At 45.7% G+C, this 23,162-nt stretch overlaps 1 protein-coding gene across 1 annotated transcript in view; it reads left to right on the top strand.

The window, feature by feature from the left end:
- Window positions 1–23,162, top strand: part of EFCAB6 (EF-hand calcium binding domain 6) — a 200,123-nt gene that overhangs the window by 7,864 nt on the left and 169,097 nt on the right. Inside the window, 3 exon segments of the mRNA XM_029206632.1 lie at window positions 12,682–12,818; window positions 16,758–16,870; window positions 22,469–22,593. Of these exon segments, the coding sequence (XP_029062465.1) occupies window positions 12,682–12,818; window positions 16,758–16,870; window positions 22,469–22,593 (375 nt within the window).

Below are 23,162 nucleotides of genomic sequence, written 5' to 3'. Positions count from 1 at the left end.
AGTATTTACAGGATGAGTAAATAAGGCTCTGCAGGAAAAGTTCACAGTAATTGGAGTATTTACAGGATGAGTAAATAAGGCTCTGCAGGAAAAGTTCACAGTAATTGGAGTAGCCAGGAAAAGCTGGACGAGAAAGGTGAGACTGGAGCTTGAGTTGGACCGTGGCTGGGCTGTCAGTGCGTGCTGAGGACAGGGCAGAGGGTGGGACTTGGGACAGCTTTCAGGATTGCAGCCTGGTGGAAGGACAGGACGCGGAGCTGAAGGCAGTGGAGATGTGGCCGGGGTGGGGACACCAAATCTGTGACGCTTCTGTGAGGAGTTCTGTTTCTCAAGGCAAGATGGAACAGAGGACACAACCATTTTGTTTTGTTTTGTTTTGCGGTACGCGGGCCTCTCACTGTTGTGGCCTCTCCCGTTGCGGAGCACAGGCTCCGGACGTGCAGGCTCAGCGGCCATGGCTCACGGGTCCAGCCGCTCCGCGGCATGTGGGATCTTCCCAGACGGGGGCACGAACCCGTGTCCCCTGCTCGGCAGGCGGACTCTCAACCACTGTGCCACCAGGGAAGCCCCAGGACAGAGCCATTTTGAAATGCAGGCTGGAGAAGAAGGTGGAGGCATTAACCCTAAAGTGTGGGGCAAAGGGTGGTGCTGATGGTGGCAGTTCATCGAAGGCTTCTGATAGGGGATGATGACACGAGACAGGAGGAATTTAGGAGATGGTGTCAGCAGAGTAATGGATGCACCTGATGGGAGAGCAGCTGGAATCAGGGGTACCTGTCCCCAGGCCCTGGAAGTAGTCAGCCCCTCACCATCACCATCAGCCTGCATTTGCTGAGCACCTCTGCTGTGTGAAGGATGCCATGGAGTTCCTGGGAGGGGATCGGCGTGCCCCTCCTGGTGTGCAGCTCTGTTCTATGAGTGGTCAGGGGTCGGGGTGACAGGGGCCTCAGTATTCTTGGCCTGTGGTGCCTGCGGAGGAGCTTCCATCCTATGAGTGTGGGCTCGGTTAGAAAGAAGGAGAGATGGGAAATATTTCTCCTTGATTTGGCAGCCTTTTTAAAGCCCTAGGTATTTGGACTTGGGGCCTATTTTCATAGCTGTGTCCGAAGTTCAGTGAGTAGCTAGAATTTCTTATTAGATGACTTTAAGCTACTTGTGGCAGGTGGGCATTTTAAAAATGAAAATCAAATGTAGGGGCAGGTACCTGTGGCCTGTGGTGTATAGAACAGGAAGTTTCCCTTTTCACTGTGGCTGCAAGGAAACCCCAAATCAGATTTTTGGATTTTTGCTGTCATAGCAACTCTGACTTTTAGGTTGCTGTAGCTCTTTTTTAGTCTGCTCCCTGTTCCTCTGTTTTCGTGGGCCTCCGTTAGATGTCTTTTTATGTGAGCTTATTCAATCTGTGGTAAAGGCAGGGTTTGCATCTGTTCAATGCTTCAAGGCCTACTCCTCGGCCTGGGGGTCAGCACCGGACCCGGGAGCGGAAGTCAGCCCCTTTGTGAAAGGGGAGCAGCGCCAGCTCCGCTCCTTCCACACGGCGTCCCCAGATTGAAAGTTTGTGTTTATGAGGTTCTGAATGTAGTCTCATTTTTTCCTATCTGGTTTGGACCATCTCTACCAGCTGGTAAATAGGAAATGTTCACAGTAGGAAGCCAATACTCTGCAGAGTGTAAACAGATGGAATCGATGTAAAGTGACAAGTTAGACTGCTGTTGAGACTGCAGAGCCAAAACCAAGAACGCAACAGTCGGGTACTTACTCCGTTCCAGTTCATTTAGTCCTGAATAGCGCTTCGTATCTGCACAGCTGTGTTGTTCTTTTTCTCCCCCTTCCTTTCTTCTGGGTTGATAATGACAATTTCAAAGAAAAACTTTAATTAAAGATTTTATACGAAATAACCAAAAGTAGAATAATAAGGAAAATGAGCATTGATGTGTTTATTGTAAGAGATATCCTTTTTCTTGGCTTCAGTTTTTAAAATGTACTCCTTAAATTTAAAATGAGTTTAGTCGTGGTGACAGAAAGGTGCCAGACTGACAGCAGTGGCTGCCGAACCCTGCGTTTTGCTGCGGAGCCAAGACAGAGGGGCGGCCAGAGGCCCCCTCCCCTGCGTCTCAGTCCGCAGGCAGGCGGGTGGGCTGCCGTCCCCGACCCCGTGCTGCTAGAAACCAGGTGAGGAAGGTGGCTCCAGGTGAGGAGGGAACAGAAAACAGCGAATCAGGAGCTAATTTGGATAGCATGGTGCAGGTTGCCCTCTGGCCCGAGGAAGGTTTGCCTTCCCCCGGGAGGGGCCCCACCAGAGCCAGGCCTGGAGAGGGGGAATTCTGGGCTCCAGGGAGGAAACCTTAGGCCTTTTCTCACCTCCTTTCAAGTCTGGGTGGTCATATTTATTTGGGTTCACAGCTTTCCTTCCTGGAGCTCCCAGTGCTATAAAAAGAATTTTAAACAAAGAACTATCGAGTGAGAATCACATCCACTGTGACCGGTTTACTGAACCATCTGAACTCAGTGGGGCACAAACATGAAGCAGTTTGATTCTTTGCTTCTTACGCGGGCGTGGGCGCATCTGCCTTCCTTGTCCCCGAAGGCTGTCTTAGCAGATCCCACGGCTCTCTGGTCACGTTCAGGTAGAACAAGCCCAGCGTAGACTAGTCCAGTTTTAAACCCGGAGCTCAGATGCAGCTCAGCTGGCCGCTCCTCCCTCCTTGCAGCTCCACGGGCCCCGGGGGGAGGGGGAGGGCCAGGGGGGGCTGCTGGCTCGTTGGCGACTCTTTCCCTCCTTCTGCTTCCTTCCTCCCCGGCTTGTGGGATCCGTGATGAGGGCTGAGGAAGGGGAGCTGGCCTCCTTCCCCCTTCACTGGTGTGCTCTGTGGGGAGCAGGTAAAGGCTGCTCTCATGGGGCACATGGGGAGTTACTAGGACAGTGCTTTGGGGGCCTCTGAACTCGGTGGTTTTCTGGTGACGAGCAGCTCTGGCCTAATCCCCCTGCACCTCCTCAGCCCTCCTGCCGGTGGTCCACCTCGCCTTCTCATGCTGTGTGTTGTCCCCTCACTTGAGAAGCAGCCCTGGGAGCAGGACAACTCAAGCCTTCTGCCTTTCTTTTTCTTTTGAAAAAAACTTTTAATACAAGTTTTAAAGGTTACTTTCCATTTACAGTTATTACAAAATATTGGCTATTTTCCTGTGTTGTACAATATGTCCTTGAGCCTCTCTTACACCCAATAGTTTGTACCTCCCACTTCCCTACCCCTGTGTTGCCCCTCCCCTCTCCCCACTGGTAACCACTAGTTTGTTCTCTATATTTGTGAGTCTGCTTCTTTTTTGCTATATTCACTAGTTTGTTTTATTTTTTAGATTCCACATGTAAGCGATATCGTACAGTATTTGTCTTTCTCTATTTGACTTATTTCACTTAGCATAATGCCCTCCAAATCCATCCATGTTGCTGCAGATGGCAAAATTTCGTTCTTTTTAATGGCTGAGTAGTATTCCATTGTATATTTTGTATATACCACACCTTCTTTAGCCGCTCATCTGTTGATGGATACTTAGGTTCCTTCCATATCTTGGCAATTATAAATAATGCTGCTATGAACGCTGGGGTGCGTGTATCTTTTCAAATTAGTGTTTTTGGTTTCTTGGGTTATACACCAAGGAATGGAATTACTGCCTCACATGGTAGTTCTATTTCTTTCTTTCTTTTTTTTTTTTTTTTTGAGAAACCTCCATACTGTTTTCCACAGTGCACCAATTTACATTCATTCCCACCAACAACGGGAGAGTTCACTTTTCTCCACATCCTCACCAACATTTTTTATTTGTGTTCTTTTTGATGATAGCCGTTCTGACAGGTGTGAGGTGATTTCTCATTGTGGGTTTGATTTGCATTTCCCTGCTGATTAGCGATGTTGAGCATCTTTTTATGTGTCTGTTGGCCATCTGCATTTCCTCTTTGGAAAAATGCCTGCTCAATTCTTCTGCCCATTTTTTAATCGGGTTGTTTGTTTTTTTGATGTTGAGCTGTATGAGCTGTTTATGTATGTTGGATATTAATCTCTTATCAGTCATATCATTTGCAAATATTTTCTCCCATTCAGTAGGTTGTCTTTTTGTTTTGTTGATGGTTTCCTTTGCTGTGCAAAAGCTTTTAAGTTTAATTAGGTCCCAATTGTTTATTTTTGCTTTTATTTCCTTTGCTTTAGGAGATGGATCCAAAATATATTGGTGCAATTTATGTCAGTGATTTCTGCCTATGATTTCCTCAAGGAGTTTTACAGCATCTAGTCTTACATTTAGGTCTTTAATCTATTTTGAGTTTATTTTTGTATATGGTGTTAGAGAATGTTCTAATTTCATTCTTTAAATGTAACTGTCCAGTTTTCCCAGCACCACTTATTGAAGAGACAGTCTTTTCTCCACTGTATATTCTTGCCTCTTTTGTCATAGATTGACCATAAGTGTGTGGGTTTATTTCAGGGCTCTCTCTCCTGTTCCATTGATCTATCAGTGTGTTTTTGTGTCAGTACCATACTGTTTTGATTACTGTAGCTGTGTAGTATAGTCTGAAGTCAGGGAGTATGATTCCTCCAGTTCTGTTCTTCTTTCTCAAGACTGTTTGAGGGTCATTTGTGTTTCCATACAAATTTTAAAATTATTTGTTCTAGTTCTATGAAAAATGCCATTGGTATTTTGATAGGGATTGCATTGAATCTGTAGATTGTCTTGGGTAGTATGGTCATTTTAACAATATTGCTTCTTCCAGTCCAAGAACATGGTATATCTTTCCATCTGTTTGTGTCATCTTCAATTTCTTTCATCAGTGTCTTATAGTTTTTGGAGTACAGGTCTTTTGCCTCCTGAGATAGGTTTATTCCTAGGTATTTTATTCTTTTTGATGTGATGGTAAGTGGGGTTGTTTCCTTAATTTCTCTTTCTGATACTTCGTTGTTAGCCTTCTACCTTTCTTGTTCTCCACTTAACTCATGGAAAATTCACGTGTCCTGTCCATGCCAACAATAGGCATGTAGACCACTCTAATCTTCCCCTCCTGCTCTGCTACTTCTGTTCAATTCTCAGTTTCTTCCCCCAGGAAGGTGTAGAGCAGATCACTGTGTCCACAGAAATGACATGCCTATCTGCTGTTCTGCAGGCACCAGTCCTGTCTGTATAAGCATTTCATTGGCTCACCAAAGCTTCTTCCCCATGAATGCTGCAATCAATCACCCATCCATCCATCTGTTCATCCGTTCATCCATCTATCACTGCATGCATACATCCATCTATCCCTCCATCTGTCCATCCATCTATTATCCATCCATCCATCCTTCCTTCTGTCCATTTGTCCATCCATCATCCGTCTATCTATCCATCCACTCACCCATCCACCCATCCACCCATCCATCCACCCATCCACCCATCCATCCACCCATCCACCCATCCATCCATCCATCCATCCATCCATCATCCATACATTCGTCCACTTAACACTTATTCGTTGATCCAGGCCCTGTTCTTGGCCCTGGACTCCTGTCCACTCAAGACTTTTTGGAAGAGGTAGAGGCGCTGGCTGGTGTGGGGGTTAGTGCTGGTTCTGCCAGTTACTGTTCTCCAGCATGTGTGTGTGGCTATCTGGCTATTTATATCTCTGTCCTCAGCCTTTGGTCCTGATCAGCAATTCCTATCAGACCACCATCTATTGAGTATGTTCCCTGGGAGATACCTGCACACATGAGCTCATTTCTTTTTTTTTTTTTTTAATAAATTTTGATGAAATTCTACTATATCTACCCATTTTTCTTTCTTTCTTTCTTATAAATTTATTTATTTATTTATATTTTACTTTTGGCTGCGTTGGGTCTTCGTTGCTGCGCGCGGGCTTTCTCTAGTTGTGGCGAGCGGGGGCTACCCTTCGTTGCGGTGCGCGGGCTTCTCATTGCGGTGGCTTCTCTTGTTGCGGAGCACGGGCTCTAGGCGTACGGGCTTCAGTAGTTGTGGCACGCCGGCTCAGTAGTTATGGCTCGCGGGCTCTAGAGCGCAGGCTCAGTAGTTGTGGCGCACGGGCTTAGTTGCTCCGCGGCATGTGGGATCTTCCCAGACCAAGGACTGAACCAGTGTCCCCTGCACTGGCAGGCGGATTCTTAACCACTGCGCCGCCAGGGAAGCCCACGTGAGCTCATTTTACCTGCACACACTGATACAGTGCCCTTCTTCATTCCCATTTCACAGACGAGGAAACTGAAGTTAGGAAGAGTCAGGTCACTGTTCCAAGGTTACCCGAACGATGGCGGCCCGGGGTACTTTCTGTAGTTTTCTGTATCTGGAGGAGGTTTCTGTTCCCTACTCCCTCCCTGGCTTTACTGTTCAGGACAGATATTCTCTGCTCCATGTAGTAACACTTGTGAGTCTGCCCTCCATGAATTCATCTAAATCTTTTGGGGAAAGTTTTAATTTAATTTTGCTCCTATCACTTCCTTTTCAGTAATCATTTCCTCCTTTTGTACTCCTGTGTGAAACGGGGCTTTTTTTCCTTTCTTGAAATGTTAGGTGAGCGAGTCCTGGTTTATGTAGCCATACTTCAGAACTTTTAGGCTTTGTAGCCTGCTTTTTCCTAGCCCTGCTGTCCAGACGGAAGAAGCGAACCTTTTAATGCATCTTCACTGTGGTTCGCTTCCCTAGATTGCTTGGTTCTGAATCATCCCCAGGGCTCAGTCATCTCCCCATATGGGGGCTCTGAGGACAGGAAGAGGGTCAGATGCTGCCCTTCTCGCAGGGTCTGTGGTGCTGCAGGGGGAGCCTGGGGGCTGTGGGGGCCTGGGGTGCAGCAGGGAGCTGGGGGGTCTAGCAAGGGGCCGGGAAGGGCGGCGCACTCCTAAGCCTGGCGCAGGGCTCAGAGCATGGGTCTGGGGCAGGTGGCGGGGAAGAGAAGACTTGAGGGCAGGTCTTCAGAGGGTCTCAGGCCACTTCCTGGCTCTCGAGCCTTAACGTCATAATTAGCTATTGTTTTGGTTTTCTTTTTAAATCCTCATTGCTTCTGTGTTTGTGCACCTGAAGCTGCCTGACACCTACCACCCACTCAGATATCTGGGGTTGCATGGGAGGGAGTGGAACAGGGGTTGTGAACTTTTTCTGTGAAGATGGTAAATATTTGTATTTTGGCCGGCCAGACTGCTCAGTCTGACTACTCAGCTCTGCCCCTGTAGGGGAAACAGCCCGAGGCAACTCATTTACATAAATGAACGGGGCGTGGCTGGGCACCAATAAAATTTACTTTTGGATCCTGAAATTTGAAACTCAGATAACTTTCACGTGTCACAAAATATCCTTCTTTTGATTTTTTTTCAACCGTTTAAAAATGCAAAAGCCATTCTCAGCTTGCAGGCATATAAAAACAGGCAGCAGGCAGGAGTTTGCATCACCTGGACCGCAGGAAAGGGAGCTCGGCCACCACAGGCGCTGGAGCCGGGCCGGGAGAGCACCTTTCTCAAGCTGGTCTCTGGGCCCTCACAGGGCAAGACCACGCTTTCCTTTCTGAGAAGCTGGATTTGGGAGGAGGCCCCTTTCCTCCCGTGAGCTGTACAGCATTTCTCCTCTCTCCGTGGATTTGGCCCTCTCTGAGCCCTCCTCCCGAGAAGCAGTGGGGAAGTGAAGGGGGATGGAGCTCCTGGAGAGCAGAGGCCAGGCAGGGAGTAGGGAGGTCCCCTCCTGCAGGGGAGGAGCTGGGTACCACCTTCAGGCAGGAATTCACCAAAATGTCAAGATGGAGGTCAGGGGGCCAGTGTCGGGATGGAAGTGCAGTCAGAAGAGCAGGAGAGACGGCGCCAGCTCCTGCCCCGGAGCGGACGGGAAGGCGTTTGGGCAGCAACACGGCTGTAAACTCACTGTGCAAATATTTATGAGCATCCATTCTGTCCAGGGACTGTTGTAAGCCTAAGGATACAGCAGCAAATGAAACCAAATCCCCTTGCTTGGCATTTACATTTCAATGGAAGAAGAAAGACAATAAACAGAGACAGAAATATGAAATGTGCAGGTGTGGGTGAACGCGAAGGAGTAAAGGGACGAGGGTGCGTTTTTGCGCAGGTCATCGGGAAGGCCTCTCGGGGCAGGTGGCACATGACCGAGACCTGAATGAGGGCCTCGGAGCCGTCCAGCGGAGGGAGCCAGACGTGCAGAAGCCTTGATGGCTGAGTGCGCCTGGTGTGTGTGATAACGCGCAGGGAGGCCTGTGTGGCTGGAGCAGGAAAGGGCCAGGGGACTTGGCGGGTGAGGTCAGGAGGTGGTGGGGGTCAGATCGTCCAGGGCTCTGGGCGTGGTGAAGAGACCCCGGAGGGCTTGGGAAGCGAGGGAGCTCAGTGTGGCTGGAGCCCAGGGCCTTGCTGGGTGAGAGCTGGGGCTGGGGTGGAAGGAACAGGAGGCTCAGAGCCGGTGGCTCTTAACGCACACGTGTCCCAGTTGGAGCCAAATGGCAGACGTTGGGCTGGCCCAGAGAGGAGCCGGATGCTGCCCACACCATCCAGATTTCTCTCTCTGCGTTTCCTCTCCCACCTCTTCTCCCTTTTCAAGGGAGAGGGAAGCGGGGCGAGGCAGGGGCAGGTCCTTTTACTCCTTTGTGTTTTTCTTCTTTCCCGTCACCGTCAGGGGTAGGACGAGTCTTCACACCACGGCCCTAACTCTGGTGCCTCTGATAAGCCTCGCCATCTGCACCTCCATCTAGATCTTGCCAAACTTCAGTCTGACAGATGATAAGAAACTTGGAGACATACCTCTGGTGGGTGTGAGCTCTGTGCCAGATTTGCTGCTTCCCTGCTTTCCACGCTGGGTCCATCTGGGTTACTTTGGGTTTTAAAAAAGCGCATCGCCTCATGTGCTCCCAGAAGAGGTGAATCAGGGTTTGGCAGCAGACGAGGTACCGAGGGGTTTTTTTCGGCCACGGGCACAAGCGCTCTCTGTGGCTGGGGCCCTGTGCTTTTAGACAAAGTGGTGGAGCTGAGGGTGGACGTGCACGAGCGGTTTCGCTCCAGCTGATGCTCTCCCGGCTCTTCCTTGCTTGGTCTTCCTGATTCTGAATATTAAGCTCGTTTCAGCCAATGCTCTCTAGTCGGTGGAAGTGGGAGATGTGTACACAGTTCAGCACAGGGCCTTGCAAACATCCAGTTCACATTTGTTCAATTACCATATTATTGTAATCTTTATTACATTGAATGTAATCATTGTTACATTCAGGATAGGCCCCGAGGAGGTGTGTGTTCGTCAACATATAACGAGGCTTCCTCAGAGTGTGGCTTTTTTCCAGGCAGGTGAAAAGAAGATGGACTCACTCATTCATTTACTCAAGCACATGCTTACTGAGCACGTACACTCTGCCAGAGGCTGTTCTAGACCCCGGCGTGAAGCAGTGGACAGAGCCCCGCTCTCAGGGAGCACACTTGCCAGAGGGAGAGACAGACAGTAAAGACGAGCATTAAATTCGTTGGTGAGAAGTACCCTGCAGAAGATGAGTGCTGCGGGTGGGATCAGGAAAGGCCTTTTGGATCAGATGACATCTGGGCCAAGACCTGCGGGAAGTGAGGGCAGAGCCAGTGGGTGTCTGGGGAAGAAGTTTCCAGACAGAAGGAACAGCAAATGCAAAGGCCTTGAGGCAGGAGGTTCCTGGGCTGGCACCCACGAGAAGCAGAGAGACCGTTTCGTGGCCCGAAGGCAATGAGCCAGCGGGCGGCTGGGGGATGGAGAGCCGGCAGGAGCCGGTCTGCGGGGCTCTGGCCTTTGACCTGGAGGGGACGAGAGCGACTGGAGGGCGTGCTCAGCCTTAGCTACACAGAACCCTGGCTGCTGCTGGAGCCTCAGCTGTGGGATCAGGCGTGGACACTGGGGGCCCAAGTGGGAAGCCGTCGCACCAGCCCAGCCAGTAGGGTGTGAGGCGGAGAGACTGGGCTGGGTTCTGGAAACGTTCTGAAGGGAGGGCCACTGGGCTCTCAGGCTGGCCCGGATGTGGGTTGTGAGCGAAGAATCTGGTGGGAAGGCCCGGCCACGGTGGGACGGGGCGGAGCTGGATGTCCTGACTGGGGCTCCGAGAAGGAGCCAGGGCTGGAGACAGTCACTGAGAGGCATCAGCTGCTCGTTAAGGCTACAGGCCTGGCCGCCCGGGACGGCGTGTGCCTAGACAAGCCAGGAGACCCGAGGCCCGAGTCCGCAGGTGCCCAGAGCTCAGAGGCCGGGAGATGAGGAGGGACCGGCACGGACCAGGCCAAGCCCGAGCCAGAAAGCCGAGGAGAACCCGGGGCGGGAGTGTGGAAGCCGGGGAGGAGGCATACGTCCAGGAAGAAGGGGCGGTGAGCTGGGAGGAGGGCTGCTGTGGAGGCAGCAAGATGGGCGCCCAGGAGCCGCCGGGCCTGGCAAGGTCGCCCTGACAAGGTCACAGTTTCTGTGCAGTGCTGCGGACAGAACTGATCGGGTGTGGGGGGAGACAGGCTGGAGACAGGACGCACAGACAGCTTTCGAGGGGGAATTTCTGCAAAAGGGAAGGAGTGGCTGGGGGCAGGGGTGAGGCGGGGCGAGGAGGGAGGGCTCACCTCTCAGGTGGTTCGTCATCGTGGACACGAGCTCAGAGCTGGGCACAGCGGGGCACGAGCAGTTCCTGATGGGCGCGAGAGCAGCGGTGGCCCGGCGCAGGACCAGAGGCCGGTGGCCGGGTGTGGAGGCACACAGGCTGGGCGTGTCGGGGAGCACGGGGCCTTGCCGTCCAGTTGCTTCTGGTTTCTCTGCAAGTGAGGAGGAAGGTTATCAGCGGAGAGGAAGGAGGCGGCGTGGGAAGGGAGGCAGAGAGTGGAGAAGGTGGGAAATATGCCCGGTGGCGGGTGAGCGGACCGCCCAGGCGAGCATCACCACGCGCACCTGCTGGCAGCGTTGACGGTCTTGAGTGAGGGGACCCAGGTGAGTGCTCGATGGCCCGTCCTCTCCGGCCGCATCAGGCGCTTGGAAGAGGCGGTGAGTTGGATCTGAGCAGGGTTAGGGTCTAGCCAATACCGGGAAGGCAGGAGGAGGGAGGTGGCGGTCAAGCACACAGGCACCGGGTCACTGTAAAGATGGGCCGTGGGGAGGCGTGCGGAGGAGAGGGACCAGCAGGCGGGGTCCTGGAGGGGAGAAGGGTGTTGGGGTTCGGGCTGAAAGACGGGGGGCGTTGGATGTGGGACTTCGTTTTGGAGAGCGGCAGTTAGTGGTGACGAGGCGTGAGTTTGAGCAGGCAGGTGACCTCTGGATGGGAGGAGGACAGGAGCTGAGTCAGAGGCCGGCTAACATCCCCGGGGGCCCGGGGGGCGGAGGCAGGAGGGCCGCAGATGACCCAGCCGGGAGGAGCTGGGGCAGAGGCCAGCTCAGTGGTTCCTCCTGCGTGATCCCTAAGACGGCCACCCTGGGAGGGGGCTGGCAGGAGGCTCCTTCAGGTCAGAGACAGTGTAGGGACTCATCAGAGGAGGCGTTGAGGAAACTAGGAAAAACCCTGTTCATCTTAGAGTCTTCCCTAAACTCCTTCCTTAAGGAGCACTAATTTCCCTCCGAGTCTGGGCTGGACTTGGATGTGATCTACAGTACAGGATGCAGAGTCAGACCTTCCAGGATCTGGCCATACCAGACGTTCATCACCCTTCATCCACAACCCCCTTCACGCCCAGCTGTACTCAGTGCCTTCCTGTCCTGTCCTGCCCCGGCCCCCTCCTGGCTCAGATGCCACCTCCTGCAGGAAGCCTCCCAGGTGGCTCTGCTGGAAGTGTTGTTCTCTTGTGTGAAGACCTACAGCTCCTCACTTGTCTGTCTCTGGTGTTTGGCTCTTGTTCCCATGGTTCCTGTCTTGGTGAATATTTATGAATATTTATTTACATGCCTTATCTGCTCTGCGGGAGGTGTAGTTTGGGGGTGGACTTGAGTTTGAACCCCAGCATCATTATCGTCTAACCAGGTGATGATGGGCAACTCCTGTGGCCTCCCCCACCCTCGGTTTTATCTAAAAGTGGGGAAACAGTACGTCCTTCGTGTGGCTCGGGAGAGTGCAGTCACAGGGCTCTGTGCTTGGCACAGGTGAGCCCTGGCGGGTGTTTCTCTCGTTTACATAGAAGTGGCTCAGGGCAGGCACACGGCCCCGCGTCTCCATGGGACCTAACCAAATGCCTTTCAGGTCTCTGTGCCCAATAAATATGCATTTGCTGAATTTGGGAAAGATCACTGTAAAACTTTTCTGTAATATCTTTTAAAAATTCAGAGGGGTTGGAATATACACTCATATTTTTCAGTTCCTAGTAAAAATGGTTTGCATGTGGCTATGAAAAATAAGAATTGTCCAGATCCAGCTATGCCAGAATTACGGTTTTAAAGTATCAATTAACAAAAAAGATTTTTCATATGGCTCTAAAATGCAATGAATTGTGTATGAGACTTACTGCTTTACATCAGAAAAAGTTCTTTTTTTTAAAACTTACTAAGACCATTTACAGAGAAAATTGCTTTGAAAACATTCAAGAAATGTAAAGTGTCCCTTTTTCCATAGATATGTCATTTTGCAATACCTACGACTGTGAGTCTTTGAAAACATTTTATTTTACAAGAAGTATTTAAACACGTTCACTTTTATTATTACCATCTTGATTTTTAACTGGATCTTTTGACTTTACCTAAATCTCTTTTTATACACAGATTTTCAAAAACATTAAAACTGTTATCAAAGCCCTTAAGCTCATTGATGTTAACAAGACGGGTCTGGTCCAACCACATGCGCTGAGGAGGGTTCTGGAGACCTTCTGTTTGAAGATGAAAGATGATGAATACAACAAGTAAGTAAACGAAGGTATGGTGAGAGATTGCTCAGTAGGACTTTCAGCCAATTTCAAAATGGGACCTGTTGGGTTCACTGGATCCAGGCAGCGTCCTTCCCTCCTGCCTTCTCTGTCTTGACTGTTTTTAAAAGAGGTCCTCAATCTGCATTTCTCCCATGTTTGTGAAGCTCTCCACGAATTCTCCAAAGTGAGAGCTAACGGTTCTAATTCCTCCAGTCCCCGCGGGTGAGAGTCATCAGGCCTGCAGCTTTGAATGCATCTCGATGATTTAAGTCATCCATCACCAGTGGTCTCTCTTTGCCTGCCTGGGACCTCGCCCACCACCCCATGGGTTTCCAGTTCACAGTTGACTTTTACTCAAAGCCCGGGGTTAGGAGAAGAATGAAAAATTTCAGGATTTATTTGTTGGTTGATGTGCTCCCTATTGGCTCTCCATCCTGACATGATAACAGAAGCTTAATTTTCTTTTGAGGACTTTGTTGCTGAGTTTGGGCTGGGCATTGCAGCAGGGGGACGTTAGCTGCTTCTTGGCGTTTGAAAGCCGCCACCTGCTCCTGACTCGAGGGCAGTGTGGGGAAACCTGCACAGACTTTTTTTTGAGCCTCCAATAAACTCCAGATCGTTCAGAAAAGCCAAATGCTTGGATTCTGTGGCTACTTGAGTATTGAATGGAAGCCACTGGAAGGTGGGGGTGGGGCTGTGTTTAACTTAATTTATATAGTACTCAGCCAAGAGGCACTCCTCGTCTTCCTGCCTTTCCCCACTTTTCTGACTATCCTCTGGGCCATTAACAAAAGTACCAAGCCTGATGATTTCACTCTGAGCCTAAGAGTTTCACATCACACCGCAGTTATAAATCGCTACTAAAATGGGTCTTTGTGGTTGCTTCCATAGTGTTATAAAGACGATGTTGCCTCTGTTAGTGGAAGAATCTGCTCCTGGAGCAAAAACAAGTCTAGAGGGCATGTGCCAACCTCACAGGCACTGCAGGGTCTGAAAAACAAGGAGACTTTTAAAATATGGATATTTCCCAGTATTTTGAATATTTTCTTCCTCTTTTTTTTTTTTTTTGTCTCCTTATAACCCACCTCAGAATATAAAAGACATAATAGATGTTTTAATTTTTACATCTTTCCGACTGGGAAAATGTCCAGAATAAGATCCAAACAAAACAAATTAAATAATTCTGTGCACGCGATTATAGAACAGAAGCAGCACTCTTCTAAAACGAGCAATCAAAAAGCAAAACAGTGTTTTATTTGACAATAAACCTTGTGGTTGGCACTAGTTTCCAACCTAGTAAATCTATAAAAAAATGTTACTGTCTGTTTCCCCATCTCACAAGTATTGAATAGTAAAGAACTCCACAAATTTTTATTTGAGATATTTTTTTAAGCCTTAAAAACAATACTGTCTGCGTGATAAGGCTTGAGGAACTTAACGCAATAGAATTGCTTTCCTTCAGAATAGAAAAGCAGAAGATCAAAAGTAACCATTTCTTCAATTGCTTTAATGCTTTTCTTATCGAAGCTCAAGAATATACTCTTTCCTTGAGTAGCTGCTTCAGTATTAACTTTGCCTTTTTAGTGTTTGAGCAGGAAACACAATGCAGTTTTGAATCCTTTTTTTTATCTAACAGCTTTCTATTTAATATCAGCCTTCGGCGTGCAGCGAGGTAGGAGTGGCCTGGGCTTTGAAGCCAGGCGCGCTTGGGGTCAGGTCTGTGTCTGCCCTCCCTAGCTGCGGGGCCTCTGGGAGCTCCTGGGCCTCTCTCAGACTCGGCTCTCTCTTAAAGAAATGGGGACTGAGGAGCCCATCTTGCAAGGCTGGCATGAAGATTCTGCGCCTGCAACGTACCTGACATGCAGTAGGTGCTCGTTTCACATCGATGCTATCATAATCGTAAAGATTCCATGAGTGTCCTTTACTCTTTGAGAAACAGTTCTCTTCAGGCTGCAGAATGCCATCCAGCCTATGGAAACAAGGAGCGGGGGAGAAGATTATCTCCAAGTTCCATACTTAGCCAGTGTCCTGAGACCTGCTGGGTTTTGTTCTTCCTTTTCCATCTCACACCATCCTACTTTCCTCTCCATTGCCCTGCAGGACAAAGTATTTGAATCCGGGTAAAATAATTTATGAGCGACCTTGAAAAACAAAGAAACAAACTCACTAGAATTCAGCCTGCTGCCTGGGCAGATGAATGAAGCCCAAGGCACTGTTCTGGGTGGTGATGCTGGAGAGGTTTGTGGGTCAATTGGCCTCATTCCCTTTGCATCTGAAGTCAGCTTTCCCATGTGACCGTCCTGCCCTGGGTGTCTGCACATGTGTGAGTTCTCCTGCCCACACTTCAGGTCCCTGGGGAAGTGGCCTTGGTTGCTGTGTCTTAGGAATGGTTCTGTCTCCCATGCCTTGATTCTTGTTAAAAAAAAGCCTTTTGAGATACTGCATCCTTGAGAAGTACTGAGGCTTCATTTTTGAATTTTATCTGTAGGAAATATTACCATGGAATTGTGTCTGTCTGTTCCCAGTGACTGTGTAGCAGGTATTATGAATGCGGTGGGCTGGGCATTAGGAAAGGTCAGGATTCTCTTATGAGCCAATACCAGTTTGAAGGGATGCTGAATTTTCACCAAAAATAGGAAAGTTGGTGATGAGATTTTTATCGGCATCCTGACATTCTCCTGGAGCTGCAGAGTGGCCGGGACTTTCTGTAGGACGGCAACTCAAAAAGGAACACTTTAGGTGCCGCCTTCTGGATTCTTGTGCTTACAGCTTGTTTTTGCCAGACAGAGTCTGTGGATGAAAGATGGAGCTATTTAGGGAGTTTCAAGATTAACATCTGGCAGCTATCATATCTCAAGATAATTTTTCTTACTAGAACAATAGGCAAGATTCATCAAAGTGGAAAAAAAGGTATGCGTTGAAATGAATACATGACATCACTCTTTGTTAAATTTGGAAACAGAAAAATAACAACTACTTTAAGTGATAATTACTAAATTTTTAGAAAGCAGAGTGAAATTAGATAATTATAGAAACCAACACATATGGAGATAATATAACCAAACATTTAAAAACTGTCAATTGTTTATAAATGTAATAATGCAGAGATCATCTAGAAAACCATTTATCAAGTGGCAGGTTTGAATAGTAGAAATTTCATTTTAGAGGAAAAAAGAATCCAAACATTGTATTTATCTTAACTTTAAAAAAAGAGTATCTCAGTGTATTTCAGGGAGAGACCTTGGTTAAGTGTTTTCAAAATTTCTCTTTATGCATAGACAGCCTAGAATGCTCCAAGAAAAGCTGCCCCGCTCCCACCATCGACTGCTGTAACACGATACGCCATCCTGGGCACAGTTTCTCTCTGCGAAATGATATTCTTGGTCAAGAAGGTGGGCTATGTTCTCTCCTCCACCGGCTGTAGATTTCTCTGGTTATAGAAATTTTATGCTGACTCATGGCCCAGATCCATTCCCCCCAATTATTAAAGGAAGTGGGGAACTGCTTTTGCTGTCTGACTGCAGGGGTGCTCCTCACTCACCCCCACCGGAGAAGGGAGAAGACCCTACGGGGTACAGGCAGGGGGCGTTCCCTTAGCGGATCTTGAGACGTACCTCTGCACGCAGATCTGTACACAGCCATCTAGAGAGAGAGTGAAGTGATCTCCTCCTAAATATTTGCATTTTTAATTAATTAATTAATTAATTTCCAAACTGAAGTATAGTTGATTGTGTTAGTTTCAGGAGTATCTGCCTTTTTAAAATCTTACAGTAACATTTCGTAGGGTTTACTTCTTTATTCCAGCTCTAGCTAGAAACACACATTAAAATTAATGCCAACCCCAGAGTAAAGGATACCTTAGTAAAAGAAACTTGCTTCATTTAGATTCTCTGTATCGTAATTTCTGAATACTAATGAACAGTTCTATTTTAGGTTTGCAAAACACTACAACATTGATAAAGATACTGCAGTGGATTATAATGTTGTTTTGAAGAACCTCAGTACAAATAATGACTTGAACCTTAAATATTCTATGAGAAGTCAAGGTAAGTATTTTAAAGTATGATTTCAGTATCCTCTGGCGTGGTAATTCCTCGTCTGTGAATCTGTCCTAAGGAAACACTTTCAAATATGGAAAATGCATTATCCACAAAGACTGTCATGGAATCTTTATTTATAAGAATAACATAAATGCCTAACAACAGGAGAAGGGTTAAGTGAGTCACAGCCTATAGACATGGTAAGATGTGCATCCACAAGCAATGATTTCCATAAAGTTAATCATAACATGGAAAATGTATGTGGAATATCAGTAAATGATTGGAAAGAAATTCCAAAATATAGATTGTCTTTAAGTGATAAGTGGGTGTTTGATTCTTTCTGCTACTTCTGTATTTTCAAAAATTTTTGTTAATGAACATGTTACTCCTTTAACGATGGGAACAATCTTGATACAAAAGGGCAAATAGTTGAGTAGATGGTATGGTTATACCGGACATGTAAGGCTGGGCTCACGCAGGCATACAACCTTGAGAAGGAAAAACTTTCCTCGTACTGATATTCTTTACCCCAGCCTCTAGAACATAATGCCCAGAGTTGCACAGTTCTGGAGAGAGCAGGGGTCCAGTTCCTCGCGGATGGGTATATGAAAAATGCAATCGGAGAGTCTCCCTTCCAGGCCTTTGGTCATTTGAGGCAAGCGGTTTCTTGCCTCAGGGGTTTACCACGTGTGTACTGGCTCATTCAAGATGGGTTGTCACTGTCTGGTTTCAGTGCAATTCATTGCAGCAAGTATGTACTAATACCTTCTATGATTCCCAGATCTGCCTGACTAGCAAACTTAAAAATTACAAATTCTTAGATTTCAGCTCAGTTTCACTAACCAAGATAGCTTAGAGCAGACCCCAGGACTCTACTTTTCAAAGCCTTCCAAGTTTTGGGAATTACTAGACAATATGACCTTCCAAGGATGCTTTCATCCCTTACATTTTGTTAGTTCATGTGCAAGTCCCTGTACTACTAGATCCTTCATTGGGTACAAAGCCAAGTAAAATAATCTAACTTTAAGAAGCATGTGTGCGTGTGTGTATGTGTGTGTGTTTGTATGTATGTGTGCATGTATATATATTTTAATAGGACAGGTAAGACACAAAACAAGTCACATAAAAAATAACACTAAAACACATCTATTTATTGAGCTCTGTGTAGTTACTTTTTAAACCTTAGTTTTAATTTTATTTCTCTCAACAGTTTTGTGAGGTGGGTATTATTATCCCATTTTTTTAAATGAGAAAACTTGACTCCAGGGTGCCAAATGAATTTAGCTAGGAAATGTCTTGGTGTTCAGCTTTCTGCATCAATTTTCCAGAACACAGTATATTTTCAACCTGAAAATTCAATTCTCTCTTCATTTCAAGGATTCGTTTGTTTGTTTGTTTTTTAGTAATATTTTACATCTTTTTTTTTTTTTTTGCGGTACGCGGGCCTCTCACTGTTGTGGCCTCTCCCGTTGCGGAGCACAGGCTCCGGATGCTCAGGCTCAGCGGCCATGGCTCACGGGCCCAGCCGCTCTGTGGCACGTGGGATCCTCCCGGACCGGGGCACAAACCTGTGTCCCCTGCATCGGCAGGCGGACTCTCAACCACTGTGCCACCAGGGAAGCCCTGTACATCTTTGAATAAAGTTTCTGTTCCACTTTTCAGATTAACTTCAGTGATACAAACTACCCTTATGTTGAGTTGTTTTTGTCTTCTCTGTTGACTAAATTATCTTGAAGTGCTTTATTCTCTTTGTCTTTTTCCTTTGTACTCACAAGGATCATCTTAGGCCTTTTAGCTATACCTGTAATTTGATTTTCACTTTAGTCTATGCTACTCTTTGCTATGTCCACTTTATTAATTACTTCTATAATGTTGTTTCCTTTGGCCTACTATATTGTTTTCCGCTCTCATTTTATTGTTTTATCATCTTGTTGTTGAGCTCTTGTTTTAATGAATTCGTGCTCTTATTAAAATGTTCTGTAAAGTAATTTTGTGCCTTGAATTACATTTTCTTCCAAGGTGGGATCTGTGCCTTTTTGTGTTATGCTCCTTTCCTTCCTTCTCTATCCACCAGCCCCTTCCCGCAACTTTTTTCCTCTAGAGTTTGTGTAATTTTAAGGAATTTGGATTGATTGAGCATTTTTATTCCATTATACATCTTTAGCTAATCAGAATCTATCTTCTGATAATATTATACTAATTCACATGAATTATAGACTTCAAACAGCATTTTCTGAATTCTTCTCTCCTGTCCTTTGTTATATTGCTGTCATACATCATACTTTTACATACACTATAAACACAGGCAAGCCATGTGGTGTGGCCAAAAAACAAACAAAGAAAATACAGGATATGTTGCTCAGCTTCTATTATTCTGAGAATACCTATCTGTTCATTTCATTAGTAGCATATTTTCCTTCATATTCTCAAACACTGTTATTTAAAAAATTTAAATTTTAAAATGCTTTAAAATTTTTACCTGCTAATTTCAACATCTAGGTCATTTTAGGATTTGGTCTTTATTGATTACCTTTTTAAAAAAATATGGATCATAGTTTCCTGTGGGATTTTTTTTTTTTTTTTTTTTTGCCTATGTCTAGTAATTTTGGAATTTATCCTCGGTATAGTAAATTTTGCATTGTAGAGACTATGGAGTCTGTTACGTTCCTCTGAAGAATTTAAGTTTTTGTTTTAGTAGCCAGTTTACTTCAGTAGAAGACTAATCTTTGTCTTCCCTGAGGGGTCAACACGTGAGATCTTTTTTCTGCTGTTTTAGCCTCAGCTGGGCTTCTTGTTTTCTGCTCTACACATCCATAGTTCCCAGTGTTAGCCAGTGATTTTGGCAGAGCTTATTCACGGGCTTTGGAGATCCTCTGCTATGCCTTTCTTTTTGTGCTTTCCCTCCTTACTTTCTAGCTGCTGTGGTAGTCCTGAATTCTCTTTTTTTGATTCCTAAAACCAGTAAGATCCTGGGTTTATATCTAAACTCTAGCCACTTAGCGTAAGGTTCCAGGTGAAGCCTGCCGTCAGGCAAAAGGCCAAATAACAAGAAACTCCACTTTTCCAAGGGTTGACTCCAGTTTATGTCATTTGCTCTCCAATGCCTTCAGAGAGTTTTTTGTTTATATTTTGGCTAGAGTTTATAATTGTTATCTGCTGGGAGGTTTGCAGATAACATGGAGCAAATCCACCATAACTGGAAGCAGAACTTTCTGGCTGCCCATATTAAGTTTCTTCTTGCTTCAGTTTATGCTAGTAAATTTATTTATTTATTTGCTTTGCTGATAAATAAATTTATTTTTACTAATTTTTATTATTTTTTCTTTTGCTTATTTTATTAAGTACTGTAAGAAGGGAGTCTTCATTCATTTGCAGCAGCCCATTATCTGTGACTTTTCTATACATGGGACAATATTTGTTTTCTGTGAATTTTGCATATTTCTGTTTTTGCTACTTTTGTTCTGAAGACGCCATCAAGACCTTGCTTGTCAAAAGCACCATCTCTTTGGGCACATGGAGAAATGACATTAGGGGCTGAATTCCTTTTGCTGCACCTATGAAATACATACTTGCCCCCTTAAGTTTTGGATTTCCTCTCTACTGCATTTCACATCAGCTAGAATCCTTCAGAGGAAATTTTGGGGAAATCGGAAGGCGGCAGGAATTATTCAGCTGCACAGAAGAGCGAAAGCTGGTCTAGCTGTGATGTGAGCGGAGTCGCTGGACGTGGCTTCATCGAGTTTGTTGGCCAGCCTGCAGTAGCAGCTAGAGCGGTACGGCGGAGGAGGTCCCGCACTGGGGGTGAGCTCCCCCAGGGCGGGCCTCACGCCTCGGCCCCGCCTCCGCCCTCCACTCTGGCGTGCTGTCTACGGAGCACCAAGGGGTTTCTCTAGACGTGCTGTGTGTGTCCTCTAAGCCCCCATTAGAGTAGCAGTGCCCAGCGCAGAGTAAGTTTAGGACCAAGGCATCAGAAAGCTGGGGCTGAGACCTGCCCCACCGAGTGATACCTGCGTGGCTCCCTTGTCTCTCGGTGAGGCTCTCGCAGCTTCTATGCTCTGAGAGCCCATGTTTCAAATGCTAGGCCCTCTGAAGCCACGGAATTCCAGACTGCGTTCTAAAGGGCTGGTTTTGTATTGTATCATGTAGCCAGAGGGGGTCCACCGGGGGGGGTGGGGGGAGACTTACTTTTTTTCTTTTCTTTTCTTTTCCTTCGTTTTTTTGAGGTAGGAAATAGAATTCCAGTTTAACTGCAGCTGAGTAGTTACAAGTGTGCTTAATTTGAGTGGAGCTTATTTGCAGACATTTTAGGAAATAAATCTGGGAAATCATTTGTGATTCTTTGCAGTTGACTTTGAGAAAGAAAATGGCTATATCTTAGATTTGTTTTATTCTCTTTTATTATAAAAGTAATAAGTGCTTGTTGCAAAAAGGCCAGAAAACACAAAAACACAAAATCACACTTCCCTATAATCCTACCACTGCATTCTTTTGGTTATTATCCTCACAGGTTTTGTTTCTGGTGCATAGAGAGATAGATGGAAAAATGGATGGATGGATGGATAGATAAGCAAATACACAAAATAAGTGTTAAAATGAAAATTAAATTATGCTAGTTGTTCTTTCTTTCAAGCATGAAACAATATCAAGGAAAATTTTTTGCATTCATGATTTAGACAGGCCCTTTGTTTTTAATGTCTATGAACCATAATTTATAAAACCAGTCTTCTATTAATGGGCATTTAAATTGTTCCATTTTTTCCCTTCTTATAAACAGGACAGAACAGATCCTTACACATATGCATCTGTCCTATTATTCCATTAGTGTAAAGTTCTAGAAGGGGATTTGAGAATATTCAAGGACCACGTTTTCTGTATACAAGCCAGCACTGATTTCTTTCTTTGTCATTTGCCTTAATCCCTGCCTATTTGACAAGTAGGGAAAAATTAACTTGTGTTAGTTAGACCTTTTAAATTACCAATGAGTTTGAGCAGTTTTTCATACATTTCTTGGCTTTTTAAAAAACCCTTTTTAATGTGAATTACCTGTTTAAACCTTAGTCTGTTGTGTGATTGGGGATTTATGTTATCCTTTTGATTCATAAGAGCTACTCATATATTGAGCAAATTAACCTGCATTTCTCACGTATATTAACAATAGTTTTTCCCACTCGTTTTTCTTTCATTGTTATTTGTGTATTTTTTTAACAAACAAAAATTAAATATTTATATTGTCAGACCTATCCATTATTTAAATGATTTCTAGCTCTAATGTGTTCTTTGGGACTTTTCACACAGTGATAATGTATTACATGTATTATGTATATTCATCTTAATTTTCTTCCACTACTTTTATGGTTTTATTAATCTGTTTAGTATATATTTACTCTATCCAGATTTAGCCTAGATAAGGTAGCAAGTAGATTAATTTTATTTTTTTCTAAAATGTCCGTCCAGTTATTTCAACAGCACTTATTATATAGTTCATGTTTTTGGTTTATTTGAGTCTTAATTTTTACCAGACAGGTGATGATGAAAAGGAAACACTTAATATTCAAATGTACATTTGACAAGTCTTCATAAACTGGAGTTCTTTTGTCTTAATAGAGGTCCCATGGGAGGACCAACGAGTCAAAAGTTCCAAAAGAGAGTACCTCCCCAGTCCTGCTTCATCTGAAGATATCTGGAAAAACTGCTCCTTAGATGAAATTGAGAGGACCTTTCGCCAAGAGGTAAGAACGTTCTCCTAGTGCCAGGGTTATCTAAAGTGTGAACAGAGAGAGTAGATGGCTGTGGAAGACCATTAGGTCTAGACGTTATTTCTAAACTGCTTTGAACCACCTCTGCTTCCTCAAGCCCTGGGACCTCCTCCAGCTTCTCATAACAACAATGCATGGATGATGGTAACGATGATGAGACATTAAGTACTTCCTTGGTGCTACTCACACACTAAATGTAATAAGAAAAATTTAAGACTTATATAACGACATGATACAACTTTATTGAGTAAAATAAAGGAAAATCTGAGAAATGAAGAGGGCTTTTCTAGCTCTTGGACTGGAAGATTTAGTATTAACACCTTCTCGCCCTACATCTGGGTGGATATATATATATTTTTTTTTCTTTTGAAAAGTTACAATAGAGGGCTTATCCTATCACATATAAAACATGTTAAAGGTGTAACAATTAAGACATTATGACAGTGGTGCAGCAGTGAACATTCAAATTGATTTAAAACAGTAGTTGGGTAGTGGGCCAATCTTGATATGTGAATTTAGCATATGATGTGAGGCATTCCAAT

The sequence above is a fragment of the Monodon monoceros genome, unplaced genomic scaffold (assembly GCF_005190385.1).
Source record: "Monodon monoceros isolate NGI ecotype Baffin Bay Population unplaced genomic scaffold, NGI_Narwhal_1 Super_Scaffold_6, whole genome shotgun sequence".
Classification (NCBI taxonomy): Eukaryota; Metazoa; Chordata; class Mammalia; order Artiodactyla; family Monodontidae; genus Monodon; species Monodon monoceros.
This window is presented reverse-complemented; position numbering and strand designations above follow the sequence as displayed.